Raw genomic sequence first — 27,278 nt, forward strand, 5'->3', positions numbered from 1 at the left:
TTGATTCTGATTGGTCAATAACTGTGTTTTATTCACGATAAAACACGGCTATGACGGCTTCACCCAACGGTTCTATGTATCACTACACAACACCGCTAGCAACCACTCTTAGCAACTTAAACATAGGCTATGTTCTCATTGATGTTGTTCATTGAAGCTAGAGTAGAGTATTGTGAGAGATCGAGGAAGCGAGTGCACCTGCATTTACAGTAGATATAGCATCTTCCTTCAGGTCAGTCCTATATTCGTAATAAAATCTGTTTGAATGTCCGCTTTTATATCTTGTCCTTAACACAATTATGGGGTTTTCCCGTGCCCTGAAACGCTAGTCATTTGTCAGTTGCGTCTTGCTTCTTCGTGATCACAACCAGTTTTAGTCCTTTCAATATAAAAGCCTTCTCTACTGACTGACTCACTCATAAAGACAGTCTTTGCTGCCATCTAAAGGCGAAATAATGTGTCAGGGACAATTTTTTCCAGCGGAAGGAAGGCTTTTAGTGATTTTACTTCATGAAAGTTGCATTGAAACAATTATTATTTTTTTTAATATATGTATTGTGTGGTAACCGTTTTATGAAAGCAATAAGGTACTCGAGGCTAGTGCTGTATCGTGAATAAGTCGCTTCGCGTCACGCCTAACAACGCCCTTCAGTGACTTACTCACGATTCAGCACAGCCTCGAGTACCTTATTGCTTACATAGATATAGCTGAGTCGTTCCATTATTCAGAACTCCTGTGACCTCTTCTAGTGTTCAGTTTGTTTATTTCCATATTAACAGTGTGGAAGAAATATTTCAGTTTATTCCGAGCTTTAAAAAAAAAAATTTTACTTAAGTGTTCTCAGATTTTTGGATCACACTGAATATGAATATATGATTGTGATGTATATGATGAATATATGAATATAAATTAAGGCTAATTTATACTTGTGCTTCAGACCTCTGAGTAGCCATTTACATGGTTACATTATTGTTCTTGCATTGTATTAAAAAAAAAAAATCAATTAAAAATATATATTTTATTTGCATGATCCAGATGTCGAGTTTGTTTCATCGAGTTTAAAGTTTCATAAATTCATGAGTTAAAATCTTCAAGCATGTGTTCTAAATCACCATATTCCATAAAACATATTTTATGTACGATTCTGTGAATTTTGGCATTTACTGTGTTAAGCATTGCGTTTTCATTTCACAGCCCTTCACAAGATTTAACAAGTCTATGTCAATTATTTACCAATGTGATGTAAACTTGGTCTTCATCCTCCACATATAATTTCATGAGGATCAAGTTTAAGTTACACTTTTACAGTGTATTTGGCCCTGTTTACACCTGGTATTAAGATGCGTTTTGGTCAATCGGATCACAAGTGAATCTTTTGGGTTTTGTTTCATGTTCATGTCTTTTATTTTGTAGTCATGGTTCCTTTGTTTCGTGGTTTTGTCATGTGGTTTTCTGTTCTGTTTGGTCATTGGTTCATTTCTTTCAGGTGTGTCTTGTGTGTGTGTGTGTGTGTGTGTGTGTGTGTGTGTGTGTGTGTGTGTGTGTGTATATATATATAAGCCCTTATGTTACCATTGTCTGTTGTCTAGCTTTGTTCCCTGTTACCTTGTGTGAGTTTGTTCATGTTTATCGTCAAGCCACATCTTGATTTATTTATTTTTTTGTTCTTGTTTTTGTAAATAAACTGGATATGGGTTCTTATCAAACTTTACAAACAGTAAATTATGCATAATTACATGCACAAAAGCCTAACCTTACCCTATAGTAAGTGCATGTTGTTAATTAATATTACTCAGTATTTAAATGTATAATTAGACTGTAACAAGGACACCTTAAAATTACGGGTAACACTTTATTTTACAGTGTCCTTGTTACTTATGTTACATGTAACTATAAATTATGCATAATTACATGCAACTAACCCTCAACCAAATCCTAATCCTACCCTAACCCTATAGTAAGTGCATGTAGTTGCTTAATATTACTCAGTATTTAAATATATAATTACACTGTAACAATGACACCTTAAAATAAAGTGTAACCAAATTAAGTGTAACCCAAGTTTGTACTTTTATAATGAATTAATTGTATAGATTTTTTTTATATTAAAGTACGTTTTTTGCACAGTATCCCATAAATAACACAACGAGTTCCCACAGTGTGTAAAACAGGAGTTAGGGTGTACTCACACTAGCCAGTTTGAACCGTGCCCGAGTGCGTTTGACCACCAAAGCGCGGTTCGTTTGACTAGTGTGAGTGCTCCGAACCGTGCCCGGGCGCGGCTCGATTAACCGGCCCTGGCCCGCTTGGAAGAGGTGGGCCAGAGCACGGTTCAGTTGGACTCGGGCGCGGTTCGCATGCAGTGTGAGCGCTAACCGTGCTGGACTCCATTGTGTTCAGTGAGAGCGCCGCTCTTCCTGTTTATCCCGAAACCGTCGCACCATAATGAAGTAAGCGTGCTCCGGCACGAATGCTGAAACCCTATGTGAGTGCAGGCCAGAGGGGGAGTGGGGAGGGGGGAAAATCGTACTCGGGCCCGGTTCATGGCAACCGTGCCTAGTGTGAGTACACCCTAAGTGTGCTGGTTTGCAGTGAAATATAGTCTGTTATCAGATCTTATTTCAGTAATCATCCAATTTTAAGGATAACACTCCCATTGTACATACATGTGGAATTACTTTATGCTTTAGAACTGTGTAATCAGCCTCACCGCTTTCATTAGAAGCTTTTCAATCCCTAATGAATGCAAAGCTACCGCAGATAGGCTTACATATATTATATATATAAGGAGAATCTCGGGTTACAAAGCGTTGAGGCTGATAACACACTAGAGCTGCACGATTCTGGATAAACTGAGAATCACCATTACGATTCTGAACAGACAACTAAAATAACATGTAATTTACTGGAGGTTATGACAAAACATGAATTGCTACAGTCTATTTAAAAATGTTTAATAAATCTGAATTTATTTTGAATTTATAAATGTATCATTACTGGATGAATCAGCGTTTGAATGAATGATTACATAACGAATATAATTTTTAGTATCTCGTCGCCACCTACTGGTGTAGCTATGTAATTGATAAAATCGTTATTTGCTCGTACTTGTCGTGTTTTATAGACACAGGCGAATCATTGTGATTTAGGAATAAGATCACCTGGGTGTTTGAATTGAGACCACAATCTTTTTTAGCGATGAATCGTGCAGCTCTATTACAAACAAACGACATACACAAGAGGTATGGCAGAGGTGTAGATCTTATTTTGGTGGCTTATGTATTTAATGTTACACAATGTTATCCCTTCACTAGCAGGTCAAATTGAGCTTACTGTATTATTGCTTGCTACTGAGTGTCTGAGAATCAATTGCAAATGCAAATTAAAAGCAAATATAGTTTCAGCACATCCTAATGCAAACAGTGAAAATCCTTGTTAACATACATCACAAAAAAACACAGATGCGTTCGAAATCGCATACGGTAGCCTATAGTAGATACAACATTTGGCTTGAAATCTACTTTGTGACTGTTAAAGTATGTTCTATATAGTGTAAAGTGTGTAAGATTAATGTGGCGCCAGTTGCGTTATGTTGTCATTCATACTATGTTTTTGGACATACTACTCTTTTGGCGTAGTATTTTTCACATAATATATCATAGGGAAGTATTCGATTTCAGACGCACCACATGACTAAAGTGTCTGAACGACCAACATAATGGCACACAGACAACAGTTGACTGATATCAGACTCCTGCACACACACACACACACACACACACACACACACACACACACACACACACACACACACACATGTTGGCATTAATATCATTAAGGGTGTGTTCATGCTTGTGATTCAAAAAAGAAAATGATGCATTTAGCCCTGGTTCGCTTAGCATTCACATTGTCATTTTTGAGACCGAACCTAAAGATTTTTGTTTGGATGTCTTTGTTCTGTGTTGCATTCATATTTCAGTCGAACCGCACCAGAGTTTGTTTGGAAGCGGACCGAGACCCATCGTTTCAGCGTCTCGGTCCACTTGTTTGATGCACATCAGGGTTCAGATGGCAGATTATTCAGATGAACCGCACTAACAGAGCAATCGCACCAGAGTTTGTTTTAATCCAACCAAACATGTCAAGTGTGAACAACACACCCTAAGAGAACTTTCATTGACTAACCTTACTAGGGCTGCACGATATTGAAGAAAAATGCGATATGCGATAACTCGATAATGCTTAAAGTGTGTAAAATAAACTTAAATTGTCTTTAAAATATATTTAAAATTATTTAACCTACATGTGTTTCACATTCTTTTTGTGACAAGAAAATGTCCCCACAGCTTCTGAAAGTGAACATCAGTGTTTACTTTTACTGTAGCGTAAGAAGAGTTATTTTAACATCAGTGTAAACCTCAGGGTTCAGGGGTTCAGGTTATCCTACATTACGATTATTTAACAACAGAAACTGAATAATCAAATGTAAAAATAAAACACTGCTTACTTAGTCTTCACTGTATGAATTTAATATATCCTGATTCTTATTAAAGCTACAAAAGTTATTCAGCCGAGAGCAGTGAGTGATTTTCTCTTTTGTCTTTTGTTCATGACCCCAGTTATTGCAAGCTGTTGCGATATGCATGTCGCTATATATACATTTGCGATATTTTGATAATTTCGATATATTGTGCAGCCCTAAACCTTACCATTACTGAACCTTTTTGCTATTTTTATATTATTGACATTATTAGGTCTACTATGTTTTTTGTAGACAATTGTGTCCCATAATTTAATAATAGTAATAATAAATCATTTTTGTCCCACAAACTTTTCATCATGCATGCTAAACCTGTAATTGAGACATGAATTTGAATTTTCCTTATTCAAATTCAAAACAAACATTCAACAAACACAGCCCAAAATTGCTTTGATTAAAGCCCTATTCGGACGGTAATTGTTTCGTATGTGGACGTCTGAAAAAATACATTTTCACGGCACCTCAGTGATAAAACTCATGCATTCGGATGCCGATTTATTCATGGTGGAGGATCGAGTTTTCTGTCTTTCTTCCGTATGTTATCTCAAAATGATGGATGTCATTTAAAAAATGTGGAAATTAACATAAATAAGTTAAAAAATCCTGGTATTTACATGAGGTAAACATTAAGCTGCTTGGTTTATATTTTTAATGTATATAATTGCTGCCATTTCAAATGTTTATGTGCATTTCTTCTCTTTCTCCTTTGAGTGGTGATGAAATATTGTTCTTGTGAATACTTTCCGGCATTTCAAGAATAAAAGTATAGGCTAGATCTTTAAAATGCATCCAAATAACAATGACGCGCAATCATGAACGTACGGTGCCCTGCAGTGCTCAAAAAGGATTTAAACAGAGAATTTTTAATTATCTCTTTTTGTAAACTCAGTGATGTGGATTTGGACGGCAATTAAATCACCACACGGCCTTGGTGTTTGTCAAAAAACAGTAACTAATTAAGCAAGGGATTGAAGTCTGGGAGAAAAACACTGACATTGTGGATCTGGACGGCAATAAAATCACACTACCACCCCATGAGAAACAGTTACCGTCAGTATAGGGCTTACACCGTGTCCTAACTACACGCAACGTGTGTCGTTTCCATGTTAATAAGAGTGTGTGTCCTAACCAGCCGCGACGGCGACACGCGACGATTTAATTTTAGAAACGGTTTCTGTTTTTCTGCAACGTCGCGCTGGAACAACAAACACAAAGTGTGGCAATGATAATCTCAGGTGCTGTTTATGTGCTTTATTTAATGTTAAAAGCGTGTAATGTGACTTTGAATATCATTTAGTGCTGCAGCTTTGTAGCTGTAAAAGCAACAATGGATAATTCACCTCAGATCTTGAAATTAAAGGGATATTTCACCGCTGGAAAGATGAATGTGTATTTAAATTGGGTAATTTATGTAGTAGAAATGTGAAATTATTTTAGAAGTTGGTGCCTTCTAGACTGAGAAAAGCCAGAAAATGTATGTTTGGCTCATGTGGATGAAAGACAACAACTCCCAGAATGCACTTGCTTCGCTGCCCTACGAGGACACTCTTAAGCCACGCCTCCCGGTTACAGAGGGCAGTATCGGAAGAAATGATACAGCTAAGCTACTAGTCGACTCAAAACTGAAAAGACGGCGTTTTATCGTGAGATCCCCCTATGGGCGGGTTGAACACATGCGGGACGAGCTCCTCCTACTGGCTGGAGTCTCTCGCCTCTGGACAAAAAAGCCTCCAGCCTAAATGACGATTTTTGCGTCATCTGAGGTTTTTTTCCAGACACACAATACAGAAATCTCTCGTCTCAGGGGGACATGAGGGAGGGAAGCACGGCCATTCGAAAATACTATCGGGTTTCTACTGATACAAAGCTTAATGCTAATCGGTGAAGTATCCCTTTAAACAAATGCAAACAAGAACGTTTAAACTGTGAACAAACAAGTGTATTCTTTGACAAAGATTGTTTTAGTAACTCAGTAGCCTATGTATTTTTAATTATGTTTAAATGGTGTAATATTTGTGAATTTGATTATGTAGCCTTATCCATTTTCTTGCGAGTGCCGTCAAGATTACTCTCTGGTGCCGCGAGACTCCGCCCACTCGCTGTTCTGATTGGCTGACTCCGCCCACATGCTGTTCTGATTGGCTGTGGGTTTTGATTGATTTTGACACATCTCGCAGTCGCGTCGCGTCTAGTGTGGACAGACAAATGATTTGTCGCTGGAATCTTATCGCATCGCGTCTGGTTAGGACACGGTGTTAGGAGTGCAAAACAAAAGAATGTGAATGTATGTGTCATGCAGTGGACACACAACCGCACACAGAGAGTGGAACATATACTGTACCTATCTTTGATCTGTTTGGCAGCCTTGGAACAGTGATTGAGGTGAAGAAAAAGAGGAAGAGAGTAAAAAAGAGCAGGTCGTTAGTATCGCCATGCGGGTGAAGTGAAAGCATGCAATTCGGCTCAGTGCTGGACTGGATATACACACACAAACACAGGGGATCCTAAACATAAAAAGCACAGGTTAATGAGCAGTTTAATAGATTGTTGTTGTTTTTTTGTACATACATTAGATTTTCATAGATTCACTTTTAATCATAGAATCACAGACTTTTGTTATCCATTAGCATTACTTAAAGGATTCGTTCACTTCAGAATTAAAATTACGAGCATTTGTGGTTATAAAGTGTATATATATTTTTATTTTTTATATAAAATGGCCGATGGTTTGTCTAGATAAGACTCTTATTCCTCGGCTGGATCGTGTCGAGACTTTGAAGCTGCACTGAAACTCACATTTGGACCTTCAACCCGTTGGACCCCATTGAAGTCACTATATGGAGAAAAATCCTGGAATGTTTCCCTCAAAAAACGTAATTTCTTTTCGACTGAAGAAAGAAAGACATGAACATCTTGCATGACATCGGGGTGAGTAAATTTAATTCTGAAGTGAACTAATCCTTTATGTGAAAAATCAAGCAGAATTATTATGTATAATTCCTGTTTTGTTCTTGGTTCTCTCTGCCTGCAGTTTTAAAGTGCCCCTATTTTGCTATTTTAAAGGTTGCTAATTTTGTTTTTCAGGTCTCCTTCAATAGGTGTACATGCATCCAAGGGTAAAAAAACAAAACAAGTGTAATTTTCTCATAATATAATAGCATCAGCTCATTTCTCACAGTGAAACCAAACGCACATTAGCATATTTGAATTTCAGCTCTAGAGGCTTTCAAAACACTTGATTCATACAAGTTTTACCGTATCAAATCCAGCATGAGTCCTTATCCTTTGGATTTGCTTTGGCAGCGACATGTCGACAACACAAACCAAACTCTTCCAGTCTCAGCTACAACTACAGTGTTTGAGCGTCAAAGTAGACATGTTCGTCTTCGTTAGACCATTATGCAGATTTGTTAAAAACTCATGTAGGTTCAAGCAGTGAGTAAGACTAGCGACTCATTTCAGGCAGTTCTTTCTTTTTATCTTTGAAACTTTGCAGACCTTTTACATTCACAAACAGCTCTATCACACACCGCATGAAAGGTCATATCCGAAAAAGCACAATAGGGGCACTTTAAACAAGCCACAGTAAAGTAAACAGGGATTTTAAGAGACAACAAAACCAGCATTTTAATAAATGACATAACAGATGTCTGAAGTTGCAACTATCCTTTATCAAACACATCAGTATGCGCCTACCTTAGTGAACTCGGCGTCGTCTGTAATGTGCAGCGCATTGTTAGCAAACTCCAGAAGCTCCTCGGCGCTCTCTAATGCACTGGTGCTCTGGGTCAGCTGGTTCTGGAGGACAGAGAAAGATAAGACTTTGAAATGATCTGTGTTAGCTGATAACATCCAGGCTCGTTTTTTCTAAATTGAACAGTATAATCTTTTTTCTATTCAAGGCTTGCAAAGAGATAAACAATTGTGCATTTTTCACACTTAAAGCTGCGGTCCGTAGTTTTTCCTCTTTGTCGCCATCTCTGTTCGAAATCTGCAATTGCAGTTATTGGCGGAATTATCAACTTTACGTGGGTTGTGCCTCGGCACGGCACGGCGCGGATGAATCCAATGTTTTGAGGAGAATGTGCGGCTGTCAGTTGCCGCCAGTGTAGATAGTGTCATTCGCTATCACAGAATCTACTTTTTGGAAGTATGACCAACATAAGAGTTTTCACCGAAAATGTCGTCTGAACAAGTAACATTCACTTGTAATGTTCTGCCCAACTAAGGGGAAAAAAGCATTGCAGTAAATCGCGCTGATTAAATCTAACGATCGCTTATCATATCACGTCAAACCGTGCAAATTATACTTTGTTCTCAAATTGTTAATGTTAACAACATCAGCATTGCGTGACTACATTTAATGCCCTTCCGATATGTATCCTTGTGTTCGCATGGGCCGGTTGCAGTCTCTTTTTTTCTACGAAGTCCGAGGTCTTTCGCGTTTTACAGTGGGTGAACCTCTAGTCGTCACTGGTAATTGTCGTTTGAACCTTTCTGGATCCGCCATCAAATTGATAAGTTTAATTATATCAAGTGCTGTGAAAAAAAAGGCTATACATCTCCACCTCCAGCATCCTCACACTCATAGCCTACTAGCCGAGACTCTTCTTTATGTGGACAGATGTGACGTAATGACGCAAAGACATGCTCGAATCTTCCCGTGGAAATCCACCAGTACCACTGGAATTAAAAACATTATTACAAGCTTACCGTTGTGAATCGAGCTACGGCAAGCAGAGAGTTTTGAACACTGGCGGGTTATGTACTTGCTCAAAAATTTATTTTGGATAATATTTAACCCCAAAAAGTTACGGACTGCAGCTTTAAGCAAAATCACACAAGCAATTGGTTTTCCTAATTTCAACATTACTGTGATTCAGCCATTAACAGAAATCAGAGCTGAGTTGACTTTCAGACCAACATCACAATTGGGAGTGTAATATTTCTTAACCCCATATGGCAACAATTAATTTCTACTTATTTCCTTGTTTTTCAGAAAAAAAACCCCAATATATTGCACTATGGGATTTAAAAGGGCAGGCCTTAAAGGAACACTCCACCGTTTTTTGAAATAGGGCTTATTCACCTTCTTTCCCACATTTAGATAGGTGGGCAAATGCATTTTTGTCTCAGTGCATGCATTGTTTTAGTTTGACAGGGTCGGCGTGAGCTTAGCTTAGCATAATGAATGGAATCCTTTGTTGCCAGCTAGCATGTCCTGAATAAAAGTGATATAAAAAATAAAATAAACCCTACCTAATTACTTCTTGTGGCCTGCGTATTCACAACAAGTACAAATAGCGATGCAGATTAACACTAGGCGATTTCCTAGGCAGATATTGACTTATATATTAAGGACTATATTAGGGGGAAGCACAGGCGAAGCACTGCTACTTGGGCGTGATATCTCTGCACCCAAGTAGCAGTGCTTCGCCTGTGCTTCCCCCTAATATAGTCCCAAGTCAAAATCTGCATAGGAAATCGCCTAGTGTTAATCTGCATCGCTATTTGTACTCGTTGTGAATACGCAGGCCACAAGAAGTAATTAGGTGTTTTTTTGTTTTTTTTTATATCACTTTTACTCAGGACATGCTAGCTGGCAACAAAGGATTCCATTCATTATGCTAAGCTAAGCTCACGCCGACCCTGTCAAACTAAAACAATGCATGCACTGAGACAAAAATGCATTTGCCCACCTATCTAAATGTGGGAAAGAAGGTGAATAAGCCCTATTTCAAAAAACGGTGGAGTGTTCCTTTAAGGTAGCCAATGATGTGCTGTTTTTAAGTCACATGACATTTGAATGTCCCTCCAAAACCCTCACACTGAAGACACCTGTTGACGTGCTCCAGAAAATGCTCTATGAACCTCATTTCTAAACATCTCTTCTTAAGGGGGATTTTTTGCAGCATCTTTGATAGGTACATCAGATATTTTTATTCACAAATCAACTTCATCTAACATAGTTTTACTGTAAATTGAAAAAAATATCAATGTATAACGGAGTTAGATGTGATGTGATGAGAAAGAGGATGAGTTAGCCAAATTATAGGGAATGATAGGGATTAAATGATAGGGATCAACTTGTTTTTGGTTTACATGAGGTACATACAGGTACATTAATCGGTTAAGCGCGTAATACAGTGTTTACATTTACATGTGCACCAATAATGTGAATATTTACAATAATCGCATTAAGATACTAACATGACACAAGCAAACCTCTTCACTCCTGTTTACGTACATGCAATTTTCATTATTCTGATTATTTGCAACGAATTGTGGTTATTTTTACTACGATTATTCACATCCCCCAATGCACAGCACAGATGATGAACTCACATACAGTAAAGCGTGTTCTGTTTCGCAACTGTTTTAATCTACTTTCATCAAATGCAAATCACATTTTTATGGACTTTTTTTTGGTGACGCGCCTAAATATCTTCATTTTCGACCATCAATACACTGCATTACATTCATGTCGCGCAACACTGTCAACATGAACTCAGTTTCTTCAGCACCCCAAAAATGTGATGCCTTGTTTACCAACTTGTTTATGAATTTGCGCATGACAATGTCAACTATGAATGTTAGAAGCACATGTGCACTTTGGTCAGAGATGGAATAGATGATTAAAGTGATGACATGCCTGTTTGTTGTGATTAAAATTGGCATACACCAAATATTTTACTACGATTATGAGCATAATTGCATGAATTTGATAGAAGAATTGTGTATACATGATGTGAAGTTTAAAATCGAGCATTGAGAGGGTGCATGTAAAAATAGTGCCTGTTTGCACACCCGGTCACTTCATGTGGTTTCTCTGATAGGATAGCTATCCGACTGTGAAAAGATCAGGTGTAAATGCCTAAGATCCTTCAAGAGTGAGGTTCTGATCCACAGATTCTTGTTTTTCATTACACTACACTTTTTATTTCCACCTAAAAATGAGAGCTAAAGAAACATGACCTGACACTGAAAAGAAAAGAAAAAACAGCTTTACCCTACATGTCCACTGAACTGGAAGAAATCTGCTCATACACCACAGAACTGTTCAGATCTGTTTCAGCTCTGCAGGAAACAGTGATGTCATCATCCAGCTCAGTTCAGATCTCATTCAATTTTGTCAGTACAGTCAAATCAATAATATTACTGACTATTAAAGGGTTAGTTCACCCCAAAAAATGTTAGTTCTGTCAGTAATTACTCTCCCTCATGTTGTTCCAACCCCATAAGACTCTCGTTTATCTTCGGAACACAAATGAAGATATTTTTGATGAAATCTGAGAGCTGTCTCACTTCTCCATAGGCTTCTATGTAATTGGCCCAGAAAGTTAGTAAAGACATCGTTAAAATAGTCCAAGTGACTACAGTGGCTCAACCATAAGTTTATCAAATGACGAGAATACTTTTTGTGCAAAAAAAACAACTATTTTATTCAACTCTTCATGTTCCACCTCTCCGCCTCTGAGTGAGTTGACGTAGTGTAACAATGCAGCGCTTCTGGGTTGTACGTCAGAACGTAGGCTCACTATTGGCCAGCATCACACACATGACCAGCGTTGGCCAATAGTGAAAGTGAAAGTGAAAGTGAAAGTGAAAGTGACACGTGACGGCCAAGTATGGTAACCCATACTTGGAATTTGACCTCTGCATTTAACCCATCCAAGTTAATGCACACACATTAGGAGCAGAGTAGTGAGTAGTTAACACACACACACTGCAAACGTGGATACACACACCCAGAGCAGCGGGCAGCCTTTGTGTGGCGCCCGGGGAGCGATTAGGGGTTAGGTGCCTTGCTCAAGGGCACCTCAGTCATTTCCCACCGGTTCTGGAATCGAACCAGCAACCTTTGGGTTACCAGTTCAACTCCCTAACCACTAGGCCATGACTGCCCCAGTGAGCCTCCGTTCTGACGTACAACCCAGAAGCGTTGCGCTGTTACACTACGTGAACTCACTCAGAGAAACACAGAAGAAAATCAATAGTTGAATAAAGTCGCTATTTTTGTTGTTTTTTGCGCACAAAAAGTATTCTCGTCGCTTGATAAACTTAAGGTTGAGCCACTGTAGTCACTTGGACTATTTTAAACATTGTCTTTACTAACTTTCTGGGCCGGCAAGTTTCAATTACAGAGAAGCCTATGGTGGAGTGAGACAGCTCTCAGATTTAATCAGAAATATCTTAATTTGTGTTCTGAAGATGAACGAAAGTCTTACGGGGTTGAACAACATGAGGGAGAGTAATTACTGACAGAGTTTTCATTTTTGGGAGAACTAACCCTTTAAGTGTCTCCAAATAAGCAAGCCAGGGGCAACAGGGGCAACAGTGGCAAGAAACCCAAACTTCATTGATGACAAAAATGAAAAAAAAGAAAGAAAAAAAACCCTCAAATCAACGAACATTGGTGTGATTTTGATTCAGGCTGCATCACAAGTCAGATTACGGATTGAGCATTCAGAATATTTCATCCAGATTCTTCGGCTTGAAGTTTGGGATACTTTAAAGGACAAGTTCGGTATTTTACACTTAAAGCCCTGTTTACAGATCGTATCTGATGAAATAGAACGGTTAAGATTAAAATTTGGACACATGCTCCTGTCCCGAGAATTTTAGGTTTATTTCGCTTTTGTGGACCTATTTTGCCAAACGCCTCACACCCGTGATTCTTCCGTTGAGAGCTTGAATAATAGACACTCCAGCCCAGTTGGTGGCGATAATGCACCTTTGCCAATTGCAAGCAAACCACAGGCATTTCATTGAATACACAGAAGAAGCAGAAGAAGAAGCGGCGGAGTAATACCGTAAAGGTGCTGCGGTCTCACAATGGAGTCAATGGAGTTGGACAAAAACTACGATAAAACCTGTTGGAAAGCATTTTTTTCAGCGATTTTTGATGGAACATATCAGTGAACACCCCCTGACCACTCGGTGAGTTTCACGTCTTTGTAAACGAAAGTTTAATGTGTTTTTAGGACGGAATCTTCCAGTGCATATAGACAACCATTGTGGGGGGGGGGGGGGGGGGGGGGGGGAGCGAAATAAACCTAAAATTCTCGGGACAGCAGCATGTGTCCAAATTTTAATCTTAACTAGGGCTGGGTATCGTTCAAAAAATTTCAATACCGATACCGATACCGATACCTTGATTTCGATACCGGTTCCTGAACGATACTTTTTTCTATACCAATTTTTTAAAATCCATTTTAACAAGATTACATAACACATTACCTCAGAAGAACTTGGTTTTATTTTTTCAGTTTGACTCATGCTCCTTAGCCAGTGCACAAAGGAACAAAAAAAAAGCACAAAGGAACAAAATATTCCTTATACATATACATAAGGAACAAAATATTTTTTTTTTATAAAGAGCTCATGCTCACCAAAGCTGAATTTGTTTGATCAAAAATACAGTAAAACTTGTAATATTGTGGAATAGTATTACAATTTAAAATCTTATTTGAATATATTTCAAAATGTAATTTATTCCTGTGATGTCAAAGCTGAATTTTCTAAATCATTACTTCAGTGTCACATGATCCTTCAGAAATATGAAAACAGTTTTTGGAAACTATAATTTTTTTCCATGATTCTTTGATGAATAAAAATTTCAAAAGAGCGCATTTATTTGAAACAGAAATATTTTGTAACATTACACATTTTAAGGTCATTTTTGATCACTTTAATGCATTCTTAAGTTACTGGGGTAAAAAATTCTGACCAACCAACACATTTTTGAACGGCAGTGTACATTCAGTAGGTCATTATTGCAATATAAACACTGCCAGAGTGATCAAAAAGGTATCTCTTCATTTACCAGTCAAAGACGGAGCAACTTTCTGCTCTTATGTTTACTCCGTGCACTGTCAATACCCTTCATCATATCTGTCGTGGTATTGGTCTTTGCAGCAATTATTTTACCGCAAATACTGCATCGCGCGCTGTTGGCATCGAGCCTGGAGAAATGTAGCCACACTTTTGATCGACTTTTCCACATCTTTAAGGTATTGTGAGTGTGTGTGCTCGCGTCTCATTGAGTATGTGCGCGAGCTTGTGTGTGTGTGCTCGCGTCTCATATGAGTATGTGCGTGGACAGTTTGTGTGCGCGCGCGTGTCTCATATGAGTATGTGCGTGGAGAGTTTGTGTGTGCTCGCGTCTCATATGAGAATGTGCTTGGAGAGTTCCGTGCGTCTCGTGTGTGTAGAGTTCGCGTGCATGTGCGTGAGCGACTTTAGGCGTGTCGTTGTGCATTTCATATGTAATTTGTTTGAGCACTGACGTTGACGGGTTAACCCCTTAGGTATCGAAATCTGGTACCGAAAAACAAGTCATTTTTCGATACTCGATAGTATCGAGGCAATTCGGTCGGTACCTAAAAAGTATCGAACTCGGTACCCAGCCCTAATCTTAACCGTTCTATTTCATCAGATACGATCTGTAAACAGGGCTTTAAGTGTAAAATACCGAACTTGTCCTTTAAACCGACATTAATAGTAATGCTGCTAATAATAATAACAACAATTTATGGAATTAATTTATCTGGTAAACACAAATAGTGCATAATATCGGCCATCAGACTGGTTATCAGCCATAACATGAAAAATAATACATTCAGCAGCCAGAATTTTTATAACAGTTAAAAACACTGTTAGTGCACCACTAATATTTAATGCTCAATATTAAATTGCCTTTGAAAAAGGTTAAAAATGTAAAACATCTTAAAGTCCCCCTGTGGTGAAAATCAAGCTTTTACTGTTGTTTATATCAGTGTTTTCTGTCCGTGTTTTTAATATGCTTTAAGACAAAGCATGTGTAAATTCATAAGTCGACAGCATTGCTGAGTATTTTCTCCTTAAAACTGCAGTGAACCAAAGACAGTCTCAAACACACGCTTTGAAATCGCTGGTGTTTCTGACGTCACAAACTACCTTGTAACCAATCAGATCAACTGATGTGCTCGTCAACCAGTGGATCTCTGAGCTGAGTGAGTGAGTGGAGGCGGGGCTCATTTGCATATTCATAGAACCGCGTATACTAAATGAGGCAAGGGTGTCGAGTTACATTCAAGATATTTTAAGACATGGAGAATTTTTTCAAGGAAAAAACTTTTAAATATGTCATTTTGGTGATCAAAGATGAGTTTTAAGGGATAAAATGATTGTTATTAAAACTACAGAGGGACTTTCAATTAAAATATTATTACAATAATAACCAGGATGGTCAGAGAGATGAGTTTAGAAAGTGTCAAACTGTCGATGATAAATGTTTAGATTGGTATATAAGACTGATTCATGTGAACAAAATATAGTGATAAAACATTAAAGAACTAGAGAAACATGAAAGACATACAGAAGCTACAGATAACCTTAAAAATACCCCTATAGAAAGGTTCCTGTAGCCGGTGTGTTTACGTACTGTGATGTGGTTAAGGATGGGAAGGGAGCTGATGGTTAATCACTTATTTGAGCTCATTTCTCTCTCTGGTATTGTTCCTGTTCAGTGGACTTAGAGGGCTGGGCTCAATACTGCCATTACAGCACCATGACATCACCAGCCCGACCAAAGCCAACCACACACACACACACACTCACACATTCTTGTACATCTATCTTTATGAGGACATTCATTGACACAATGCAATCTCTAGCCGCTTACCCTAACCTTAAACTGGTCCTCACAAAGATAGTTGTACAAGTACACACACACACACACACACACACACTCACTCACACACACACACACACAAACACACACACACACATTTAACGGAAACTAAAAATTAAATAAAAACCTGCATAAACATGCAATCAAAGTTCTCTGATAACAGAGCCTGTTAAAAATCTCTTGATTTTTAACAAAAAAAATCAATAGTCAAAATAAAATTTTGACTATGGGTCAAAATCTTATAATTTTGACCCATACAATGTATTGTTGGATATTGCCACAAATATACCCATGCGACATGTGACTGGTTTTGTGATCCAGGGTCATAAATGAGCAGTGCTGGTGTGACTTTATAACCATGTGTTGATTTCTGTGAATAATATGGGCTCCTTATGTCTTTAGAAAAATTACAAAGTACATCTTTCCAGAGAGAGCGGCCAGTTGATAATGGCCCGCATGTGCCTTATGATCGGTTGCACGTTGTTTTACGGTCTATTATCTGACTACTGGCTGGTCATGTCAGTAATATGTGCTTGTCTCAAAGTTCAAGCTGTGCAGGTGCAAATTCTGCTAGTATAATAAATCTGATCAAGCTCATTAAATCTGACAGATCGATGAAGTGTTGATCCTCTTCATACTGATGTCAATTCTCACATAAACACTGTTTTAACTCACATTGTGTATTTAGAATGAAAATTATTGCGTTAAACAAGCTTTAAATTGCTAATACGTTCACTGAAGCAGAGAGAGCTCTCATCCTGAAAAAAACAAACGAATCATAATGAAGATATTATAATGAGTTTACTTGATTGTTAATGTATTTGGTGACACTATTTTACAGTGTTCTTGTTACATATGTACTAACACTTGATCCATTAATACTAACATTTTCTCTTCTATTCTATATCTATTTATAAAATTTAAAAAAAAAGTACAGATTAGATTAGTTAGATTAAACTGGGAAAGGTCATAGCACTTGCATATTGTTGTCCTATTGTTAGTTTCACTGCTTCTATTGTTCTCATTTGTAAGTCGCTTTGGAAAAAAACGTCTGCTAAATGAATAAATGTAAATATGTTATATTATAAAATATTCATAATTACATGCAACTAACCCTAAACCAACCCCTATTCCTAACCTTAGTAAGTACATGTAATTAAATAATATTATTCAGTACTTACAGTAATTACACTGCAACAAGGCACTTTAAAATAAAGTGTAACCATTCCGACATTATGTAGTTTATGTCTATTAAATTTGTTTAAAAATCCAGATTTTTGATGACTAAATTGTTGATTTCAGAGGCATCGATATCAGGATTGTCATCAACTTTGGTGGAACTGGTCTTGATAACACTTGGTAAAAAGATGCCATTAAACAAATATAATCTAAATGACATCTTGTGTGTGTTCTACATTGCTTTGGGGATTCAATATGTCTAAATACACAAAGTATTCACATGAGCCACTCCCAAAGTGCTTTGAGGTGGTTTGGGTTTAGACTCTGACCTGAAGCTCATGTGATTTCCGCACTGTTTCTTGTTTGATGGTACTCGTCATACTCTCTTTCATCTCTTCCAGTATGGCGTACAGCGTGTCGAATTCCTCCTCTAAATCCGACACCACCTGTGTGGAGTTGACCTGAAACCAGACAAAATTTCAAAATGAAGGGAGAAACATCAGTTTAAACCAGAGAACAAATGACTGATTGGATACACAGTTTACTATGGCTAACTTTTCAACTGTATAAGCATCATTACAGTAATTAAAACAGTTATTAGATATGTATTGCCATCGTTTAAGCCCTACTCACACCACCAGGGACTTGCAGAGACAAAGTGACCTGAAATATTTATTTTTTAAACCTGGCAACTTCCAGCGACTTAGTGACAGGATGCAGTCTCTAACATTTAACTTTAAGCAATATCAATACGAGCAATATAAATCATGTTTTGGTAAATAATTATTTTGACATAAAATTCATAATTATAACACGAAAAGTAAAGATATCAGATCAGATAAGTCAAAATTATGACAAAAAACATGATTATGACAAATTGAAATTATGAGATACTAAGTCCTAATTATGATAAAAATGTTACATTATGAGATAAAAAGTAGAAATTATCAGATAAGCAATAAAAAATTATGACAAAAAACATTGACAAGTTGAATTTATGAGATAAAATAAAAAATTATGAGACAAAAAGTAGAAATTATCAGATAAGTCAAAATTTAAATAAATAAATAAATATATATATATATATATATGACATCAGTTACATTTATGAGATAAATTCATAATTATGACATAAAAAGTATATTATGAGTCACAATTATTACAGATTTTTTTTTTTTTAAATGACAAAGTCAAAATAATGAGACTTTTTAGGCCATAATTATTACTTAATATCTCATAATTGCAACTTTTTATGTCAGATATGTCAGAATTATGATTTACCAAAGTATTATGTTTTATTATGTGGTGGAAATTGGCTTCCATAACTATGTGACCCAAAACAGAGCTGAGTTTTTTAACATTATCAAAATTATGTGTGAAAATACATGACTGAGATCTTATGTTGCATATACGACAATTAATTTTGTGCGTTTAGACACAAATAGCTTCCCTCCAGAATGTTCATATTTTTATTGACATAAACCTTATTTTGTAATGACATTCATACCCGTTATTAGGCAAACATAACTAGGAATATCTCCGAACACCCACCAGTACATGTGGTGTAAATGGGATTTACAGTAATGGTGTTTACAGTGCAGAGTTGCTAAGTTTGACTTTGTACAGTAAGTTCTTTATGTTCTTCGAAGACTCACCTGAACTCGACCCAAAGTGTGATTCAGCACCTCAATGAAATGATTGAGCTCCTCATTTTTGTTTGCTAATGTGGTAATAATCCTCTGTAAGGCATCCTGCAAAAGAAAAAAACATTTAGAATTTGTGTGTTCATTTATTGCATTTATTTGTGCTATTGCTTGCTTTATTTTCTCTTATTTTATTGCTGACGGTTTACTTGCTTTCAATAATTCCTTGAGAACCTTTAACTTTCATTATTCATGTGATACTAAAATTGGCACTGGGAATTAAGAGATTTCACTGATATCTAAAAAATTGCAAAATATCTATCATTATAAATATCATTATTGTGAAGTAAAAAGACTTTGGTCATATCGGCCACCCCATTACTTCATCGACAGCCATATCGTTCATGCACTGATGAATCTGGCAAGGTGTCAATATTTCCATCTTTGTTTTTGCATTTTGGAATAATTTTTATATGGGATATGACCCACTTGAAGGGTTCATTGGTATATTTTCAATCTCTTTCACATTCTCTGAGGCAAAAACACACTACTTTTGTGTTAAACATTTAAACAATATATGTAAACTTGTAGAGAAGACCAGAAGGCTTCAGCAGGATGATTTATTAAAAATGTAATATTTAACATGGCATTCATCAAGTCTAAAGCCCAAAGTATCCTTCACTTGTTCACATTTATTTGATGACACATCAATCTTAGGTTAATCGCATCCCATATCATCACTCATCACATTTTCCTTCCATATTGTGTGGTCCTTTAGTCAGTAAATCTATTTTAAAATCAAAGCACCATTTATATGCGGCTTTGGTTCCTATATGAAGCACAAAACATTTGCCCTCATTTAATATACAGCCATATCTGTCCTCTGAGGCTTGTTAGGTGTCCTATATAGCAACTCATGCGGAAACCACTCGGCTGCTCTGCTTGAGGAATAATATTGGTCTTCATTTGTTTTGCAATCCAGAAAAATCACATTTCTAAAAACTAATACCACCAAACAGAGATAAAAAAAACAGTGAGTGTTATCATGGCATATTTGTAAGCAACTAACTTTTTGCCACACCTGGCAGTTGCCGGTGACTTAAGAAAATGTACCGGCAGAAAATAAATACTTTTTAACGGCAATGAAACTGTTTTTGCAAATACAGGCAGTAATGACAACTACATTTTAGATGCCAGTGAAAATTCCCAATTTTCAGGTAGATATATTTAATAAAGTAATCAAATGTAAAACACCCCTATCACCCCTGTCATAGGGGTGGTGGCGCAATGGATAAGACACATGCCTTTGGTGTGAGAGACCCGGGTTCGAATCCACTGTGAGACACCAATGTGTCCCTGAGCAAGACACTTAACCCCTAGTTGCTCCAGAGGCGTGCGACCTCTGACATATATATAGCAATTGTAAGTCGCTTTGGATAGAAGCGTCAGCTAAATGAATAAATGTAAATGTAAATGTAAAATAACACAACATAGTCTTCACTATGTAAATAAAAAATGGATTATTCCTTATTAAAGTTACAAAACTTATTCAGTCAAGAGCAGTGATTGATTTTTCTTTGTCTTTTGTTGTTTGATTAACATTAAGGACACAGATGGCAGCAGGAATATTAGACTTTATCACTTTAAGAGTGAATGCACGGATCCAATATAATGATACACATGCATTTTCTTTCTCAACTGTTTACATAATTGACTGTTTACAAGGTCACTCACCAATATGGGCATTTTCAAGCGCAAGAAGACGTGAAAGAGTTTGAACATCGTTCATGTTTGTTTACGTTCATGTTCTCACAACATTGCATTGCTAGAATTCCTAAAAATATGACAGGCCAGCTGGCGATTGACAATGCCAACCCCGATTTTTACTCACATTTGTCGCTTGGCGAGGGTTATATTTAGGCCCTGCTTGCAAGCATGTATATTACATGTATAGGTCATTCAACACCATTCCATTTTATAGGTACCACTGGTTTAGGAAGATCAATTATCATAAAATGTGTAGTTAAACACCAATAATCAGAACCATTTAAGATTTAAGAGCAAGCTAAACACATGGTTTAGACTCCATGCTTCTGGTAAAACTGTGTGGTTTTCAAAGCAGCAAATATATTGTTGTAACAACAATGGCATCTGCTTTTCGCATTAAGTGGATCACGTGATGGCAAAACACATCGTCTTTGTCCTTGCTGGTTAATAATTGCCCCACGAGGACCAATTTACCAGCACCCATGTGACTCGTATCCCCCGAGGGACATTTGAGTCACATAAGGAAACCCTGTTTTCTTAGAATCCCCTCTAAAACCCTCATTTCAGCTCTGGACTCCCTGTGACTTTTACAGTCTCATGACACACACACACATACACACACACACACACAAACATCCGTTGTGTGTAACTTAACATTCTTTTAAATGTGTGTAACTCAGACTTGTATCTGAACTTCCTGTATATATGTGTGATTAATGTTGTTTTGATCATATAGTTATGATCTTCGAATGTTTGGATCTGAAATGTATTTTTGAAGAATGTTCTCCCAGTAGAATCGCATCCCGTAACCCGAGCTCATTGGCAGGTCATAAAATTTGACCACAGAGCTATCCAGCCCTATGCATGAGATAACAGGGTCGCAACATTCCAACACACACACACATACAAACACACTCTGGACTGTGAAACAGAAACCCCCTGCAGAAAAGGACTTTTACCCATAAAGTCACTCTTAAAGGTACTAAATATATAAATTTGTGTGTCAAGAGGTGTGTGTAAACCATAGGAAATCATATGTCCTATTTGTAACATTAATAGAACCACTATTGCCTATACAAATGCATAATAATGTATCTTTGCATGGCTACAATGCCTAGATTCTATTTTTGATATCTCTGTAATCCTCTCCAGCTAACGGAGTTGAATTCCGATAGCAGAATTCAGTGATGCGCATTGTTTTATAAGTTCATATGTCTGGAGAAAATCCTCTCCAGTGAAAGTCAATCATGACTCATTCGAGTGGGCGTGTCTAACCGGACAAAGGAATCTTCCCGCTCGAAAAATCTCGACAGCTGATTCGTCCTACACGAAGGAGGGGACGGCACAGTAGACACTGATAAAAGTCCAGACCTTCAGTTAACTCATCCTCTCTTCTCCTCTCTCATCTCTTCCAACTCAACTCATCCAACTTCTCTGGACCCTCTTCCTCGGCGCAGCGCTTCTCCAAAGGAACATCTGGAGGAGGCCCTGGCCTTCTCCATCGAGCGAGCACATGTTCGAGTCGTAGCTGCGTCCTTTGCAACAAAGACTGTAAACCTCTCCCATCCCGGGAGATGAACCTTACTTTCTCGGTAACGTTAAATTCAAGTGAGCCTTTACATCGTTTTGCGAAACGACCCAGAAGACAAAGCTAGACGCACGCGCGCGTCCCCTTTGCAGCATCACACTGAAAGAGTACCACATCTCGCAAGTATCTTTCTCTCTAACAGCTGATTCCTGGTGTTTAGCTTGTAGGTCTGTGAATTAAGTTACCCTCTATCTCTTAACTCTTTATCTTTCTTTCTTTCATTTCATTTCATTCTGATCATGCTATGTTTTATGTTTTTGTTCGGTTAAATGTTTATTTGTTTGGTTGCATTTTTACGTACGTTTATGTTTGTAGTTTATATAATCTCTAGTGTGTGCCATTTTTATTAATAAACCCATTTATACTTTTAACTGTCTCTGTGTTTGAAAACCCACTTTTTATAAAGTCAATGAAACAAAAGATCTATAAAGCTACAGGCTCTATATTATAAAACTACTTTGAGTAGTTTTAATTTATAAACCCAAAGAGGTTTTGTCTTCGTGGCCAGAAGATAAACTTTCTTGGAGTTTTGTAAACAGGAATACTTCTTCTTAACTGTAATGATCAGACAGTACAGAACGAGGCATTTCCTATAATTGATAAAGTAAATGCATATGCGATTTATGAATTATGACCATGAGTTATAAATATTAATATTGCCAAAATTCCCTATATTCTTGAGCTAATTCGCATTAACCCAGAGGCATTTACGTTACATTGTGTTCTACTATATTTAACAGCAGGCTTTCACCAATATCTGCAGAAGAAAATCATTGACACGGCCAGGGCAGAGGTACACAAACATGCAGTATGTGACTCACTTAAGGACCAACTCTGCAGCTTTCCATGACATGGCCACATGCAAAGCTAATCAAATTTCAGTGGAAGGACAATTCTCCGGTCAAAGGAGGAAGATAAAGCGAAAGGAGAAGTTTGTGATCCTGTCACTCTGTGGATCAGCAAGCGAGGTTAGTGGTTATGATTCAGAGCATCTTATAGGGAATTTTAGTTATTTCCTTGCCCTGCTGTTTGCGATTTACTGTTTAAGATTGTTTGCAAGTTTGTGTTTTGTGTCTGTTTCTTCCATAAATGCAAATACATTTCAAATAAAAATATATTTAAATTATCCCAATACAGTATTGTCATTTCAATCATGACAGCTCTCTGAATAGTTTTAGCACGTTAATGTATATTTTAATGTACAACGTTAATATTTGGTCTTGGCAGACTAGATCTGCTATGAGTGCTGCTGCTGAAGAGCAAGTATGAAGACTTGCTACTGCCAAAAGACACACAGACAAATTGCTGTGTGCATAAGATATGCTGCTTCTGCATTAATAGGCATTAATGAATACAGTAGATCTAGACAGGTGGAGCTGGGGGAGGTGGAGGGTCCCAGAAGAACTCTGATTCCACGATATAACTAGCTTACAGCGAACAATGAACTAGACTGAACTGAACTATTAAATGTTGAGCAAGTAAGCTCATTGGCTGCAGAATCAGCAGAGGCCAATCAGCTAAGCCACATAATGATAACATCCTAGAACCTCCCCTGCTAATCAGAGCTAAAAATAGTTACTCAACATCATTACTGGATTTAACATAGCTAGAAAACAATCTGAAGTATTTTCATTGACATAAGGTGATGCTTAATGATAAACTTTCTGACATCTCTCTGAACTATCATTAAATTTGTAACGTTGCACAGATCAATGCAGGGAAAAACACATGACTGCCCAATGTGGCAAACAGGGCGGGCCGAGAGCCTTGGGAACGGAGTGAGGCCGGTGGAACCAAGTTTAATGAGAGACAGTGAGTGATGACAGTGGAAGGCGAGAGAGGGCCAAGGGTTCATACCATGAACAAACTCAGGGTTACAGGATTAGTTTTGTGATACGTGATCCGTTCGGACAAGGCACCACATCGAAATGCATGTGTTTAACCATCATAGAGTGAAAGTTTATCATTTGCATAGGTTTTAGGTCTTGTCAGACAAAACAAAACAAAAACATTTGAGCACACGAAGACAAGAAAGAGAACTCAATTCAGGCTCAGAGTTAGCATAATATAGCAATATATATATATATATATATATATATATACATATATAGGTATAATACAGAGACTCGAACATGTAAGCTCACATGTAGTCATTTTTAAACCTTTATCTATTGATTCCAAATCTTATTTATATTACATATTAGGGATGGGCATTCGATTAAATTTTATTAGTCGATCGTCGGGAGAATTAACGATCGACTATCGATTAATCATTAATATTTTTATATTGAAATTTATTATTTCTTTAACTTTTTATAAATTAAAAATGCAATGAAAATACAAAAATACAGTTTGTTTGTCCTCGATGAGATCTTTATTACAAGAAGATCAACTTGTGGCAGTGAAACTGGACTTTCGGTAGACTTGAAGATTCCTGCGGTGCTCTAAACCAGCGGAACCTGCAGCTGCGAGCACCCATGGCCACTTCATCCGTTTTCTGTGATCGGATAGCTATCCGGTCGTGAAAAGACCAAATCTAAATGCCCTCCGAAACGCATTCGAGACGGATTTAAATCCGATCGCTCAAACCACTTTATACTTTATATCTGAGACGCATTCCAGACGAAACTGGACAAGAGTAAATGCATCTGGTTGTTGAAACCACATATGTAAATTTGACTTATCCCAAAAATGATAAGAAATAAACGTGTGAGAGCGTGTTATAGGCTATATGTCATGTTATATCCAGATATGACGACGCTACTTCAACACGCATCACCACAGATGAGCATCTATTCATCAAGCTAACGTGCAAACTATCGCAAATCAAAGTGAAAGTCATTCATCAACACACAATCATCTTCATTAAAAGTAAAGAACCGAAATGATCTTACCAGGGCTGTTGCCGCAATATTTTGTTGCGGTCTTTGATTTAGAAATTTTCGCTGATGATCAATAAAATGCAGCTCATATCAGTTGCATTCGATGACGTGCAACAATTTAAATATGCATATAGCGCGGGAATTCAAGATCGGATTTATATCCGTTTTGCAAAAACACATTTATGTGACCAGGTGTAAATGGAATCGTTTTGATAAATCAGATAGCTATCCGATCTGAGAAAACGCATGAAGTTCCCATAGAACTTCTGCACCAGTCTACTGATTTCTGTTGAGAAAGATAAGCATGTTGACATTAGGGATCGACCGATATGGATTTTTTTGTGCCGATGCCGATACCGATTTTTTTTCATCAGCCTTAGCCGATGACCGATACGGGCTGCCGATTTTCTTGGGCCGATATTTGGAGCCGATACTACTTTTGCTCACTCAATTTACATCATAAAAATGACACAATGATGATAACAAATGTTACAAGTCTCAATTTAAAATAAGGAACATTTATTGAACTTATAAAAGGAACATTTATTGAACTTCATCCATTAATTAAACAGGTATTTATGAATGAGACTGAATTAATTCGTTTTAAACGTGTTTGAATTAATGATTCAATTTTTTTATATATAAATAGACTGGAACATGTTATTCTGTGTAGTTGTCTGATATATGTAATTGTGATCACCATTTTAAACAAAACAAAAACGATTTTAAACCAAATAGATTCTCAGTTTATTATGAATTAGGGACTGTTCACATATCGCGTCTAAAAACGTGTGGTAAGCACAGCCGCGACGCTTTCTCCTTTCTACAAGCGCTTGCACTCCCGTGGCGTCTGTCGTTGCTATGCAACTATGAACTGCACTCTACTCATGATGACGAGGAAGTAAGGATTAATTTATTTCAAGCCCTTTACGACTAACGTCACATATATTTATGGAGATGAAAAATAAAAACCTGCCCTGTCCAGCTTTGATCAGCTGTTCGGCCGAGCTTTCGATGTTGTCATGGAAAGGTCAGTTGTTTTTTTTGTCACATAACCTGCGTGCGCTTGCGGCATTCTGAAAAGTTTAAATGTTTTCAACTTTTCATCTCACCACGGCATATGAGCGCCGGGACAAACGAGCGCGCTGCATCGCATGCGTGTCGCAACCGCGTCGATTCTTTTACCTCAGGGAGTGTTCTGACTGAGTTCGACCACCTCGCTGAATAAAACTCCCACAAATATCACGGAATCACGAACCAACGTCGGCATTATTTAATCCTATGACCAGTGTTTGTAACAGCTGCCGTATGCATATGGATAGCCTCAAACTTAGCTATTTGCAGCTCCCTAAATACAATGACAAGCATATATTCGGCATTCGCGTTTTCCATTTGGACCAAACTTGCTTAGCTATAGTTGCACACACATATAGAGCAACGTGTTTCCACTTTCAAAGTGTATGGCAATATTTCAGCTAAGTCAAACAGTTAAAAGATGCTTTGAAAGTTTAAAACTTAACGTTGTTTTGAAGAGGCTTCCAGCACTCAGCTAGTGTGGGAGGGGCAGTGCATGGGCTGCACGTGCAGCGTCTCCAGCAACACAAAGCTGCCTGCGGACGCCTGTCTGTAAATAATGCCGGGAAAAAACGATCGGCGAACGCAGCAGCCGCGTATCGGCCGATGCCGATACACGTCAAACCCGCAAATATCGGCCCGATATATCGGCTGACCGATATATCGGTCGATCACTAGTTGACATGATCTGGGATCAGACGCGACCGTCACACATGGACGTTATGGGGGTACCCTTTTCGTCGTATGTTGACGCATGGTCAAGACGCGTCAGTATATGACGTTTTGGGGTGAGACTGTCAAGCCGGGGCAGCCGGGGACTGACGTTGCCGGGATGCACAGGTACCTCCGCGCTAAAATTAATTCCATTGCTTCAAGACACACTACGCAACGCAACCTGCATTAGTTTAATCGATAACAAATAAACGTGAT

General features: G+C 37.7%; 1 protein-coding gene across 4 annotated transcripts in view; it reads right to left on the reverse strand.

Annotated features, from left to right (window-relative positions):
* The window catches only part of fsd1l (fibronectin type III and SPRY domain containing 1-like), a 53,950-nt gene that overhangs the window by 21,253 nt on the left and 5,419 nt on the right, over positions 1 to 27,278 (reverse strand). For all 4 annotated transcript variants that reach the window (XM_082170537.1, XM_082170536.1, XM_082170539.1 and 1 more), the window contains exons 2-5: positions 19,050 to 19,145; positions 17,724 to 17,855; positions 8,238 to 8,339; positions 6,883 to 6,905 (exon numbers count right to left, since the gene is read on the reverse strand). In XM_082170537.1, the coding sequence (XP_082026663.1) occupies positions 6,883 to 6,905; positions 8,238 to 8,339; positions 17,724 to 17,855; positions 19,050 to 19,145 (353 nt within the window). The remainder of the gene's footprint in view (positions 1 to 6,882; positions 6,906 to 8,237; positions 8,340 to 17,723; positions 17,856 to 19,049; positions 19,146 to 27,278) is intronic.

This window comes from Leuciscus leuciscus (assembly GCF_965113295.1).
Source record: "Leuciscus leuciscus genome assembly, chromosome: 5".
Taxonomy (NCBI): domain Eukaryota; kingdom Metazoa; phylum Chordata; class Actinopteri; order Cypriniformes; family Leuciscidae; genus Leuciscus; species Leuciscus leuciscus.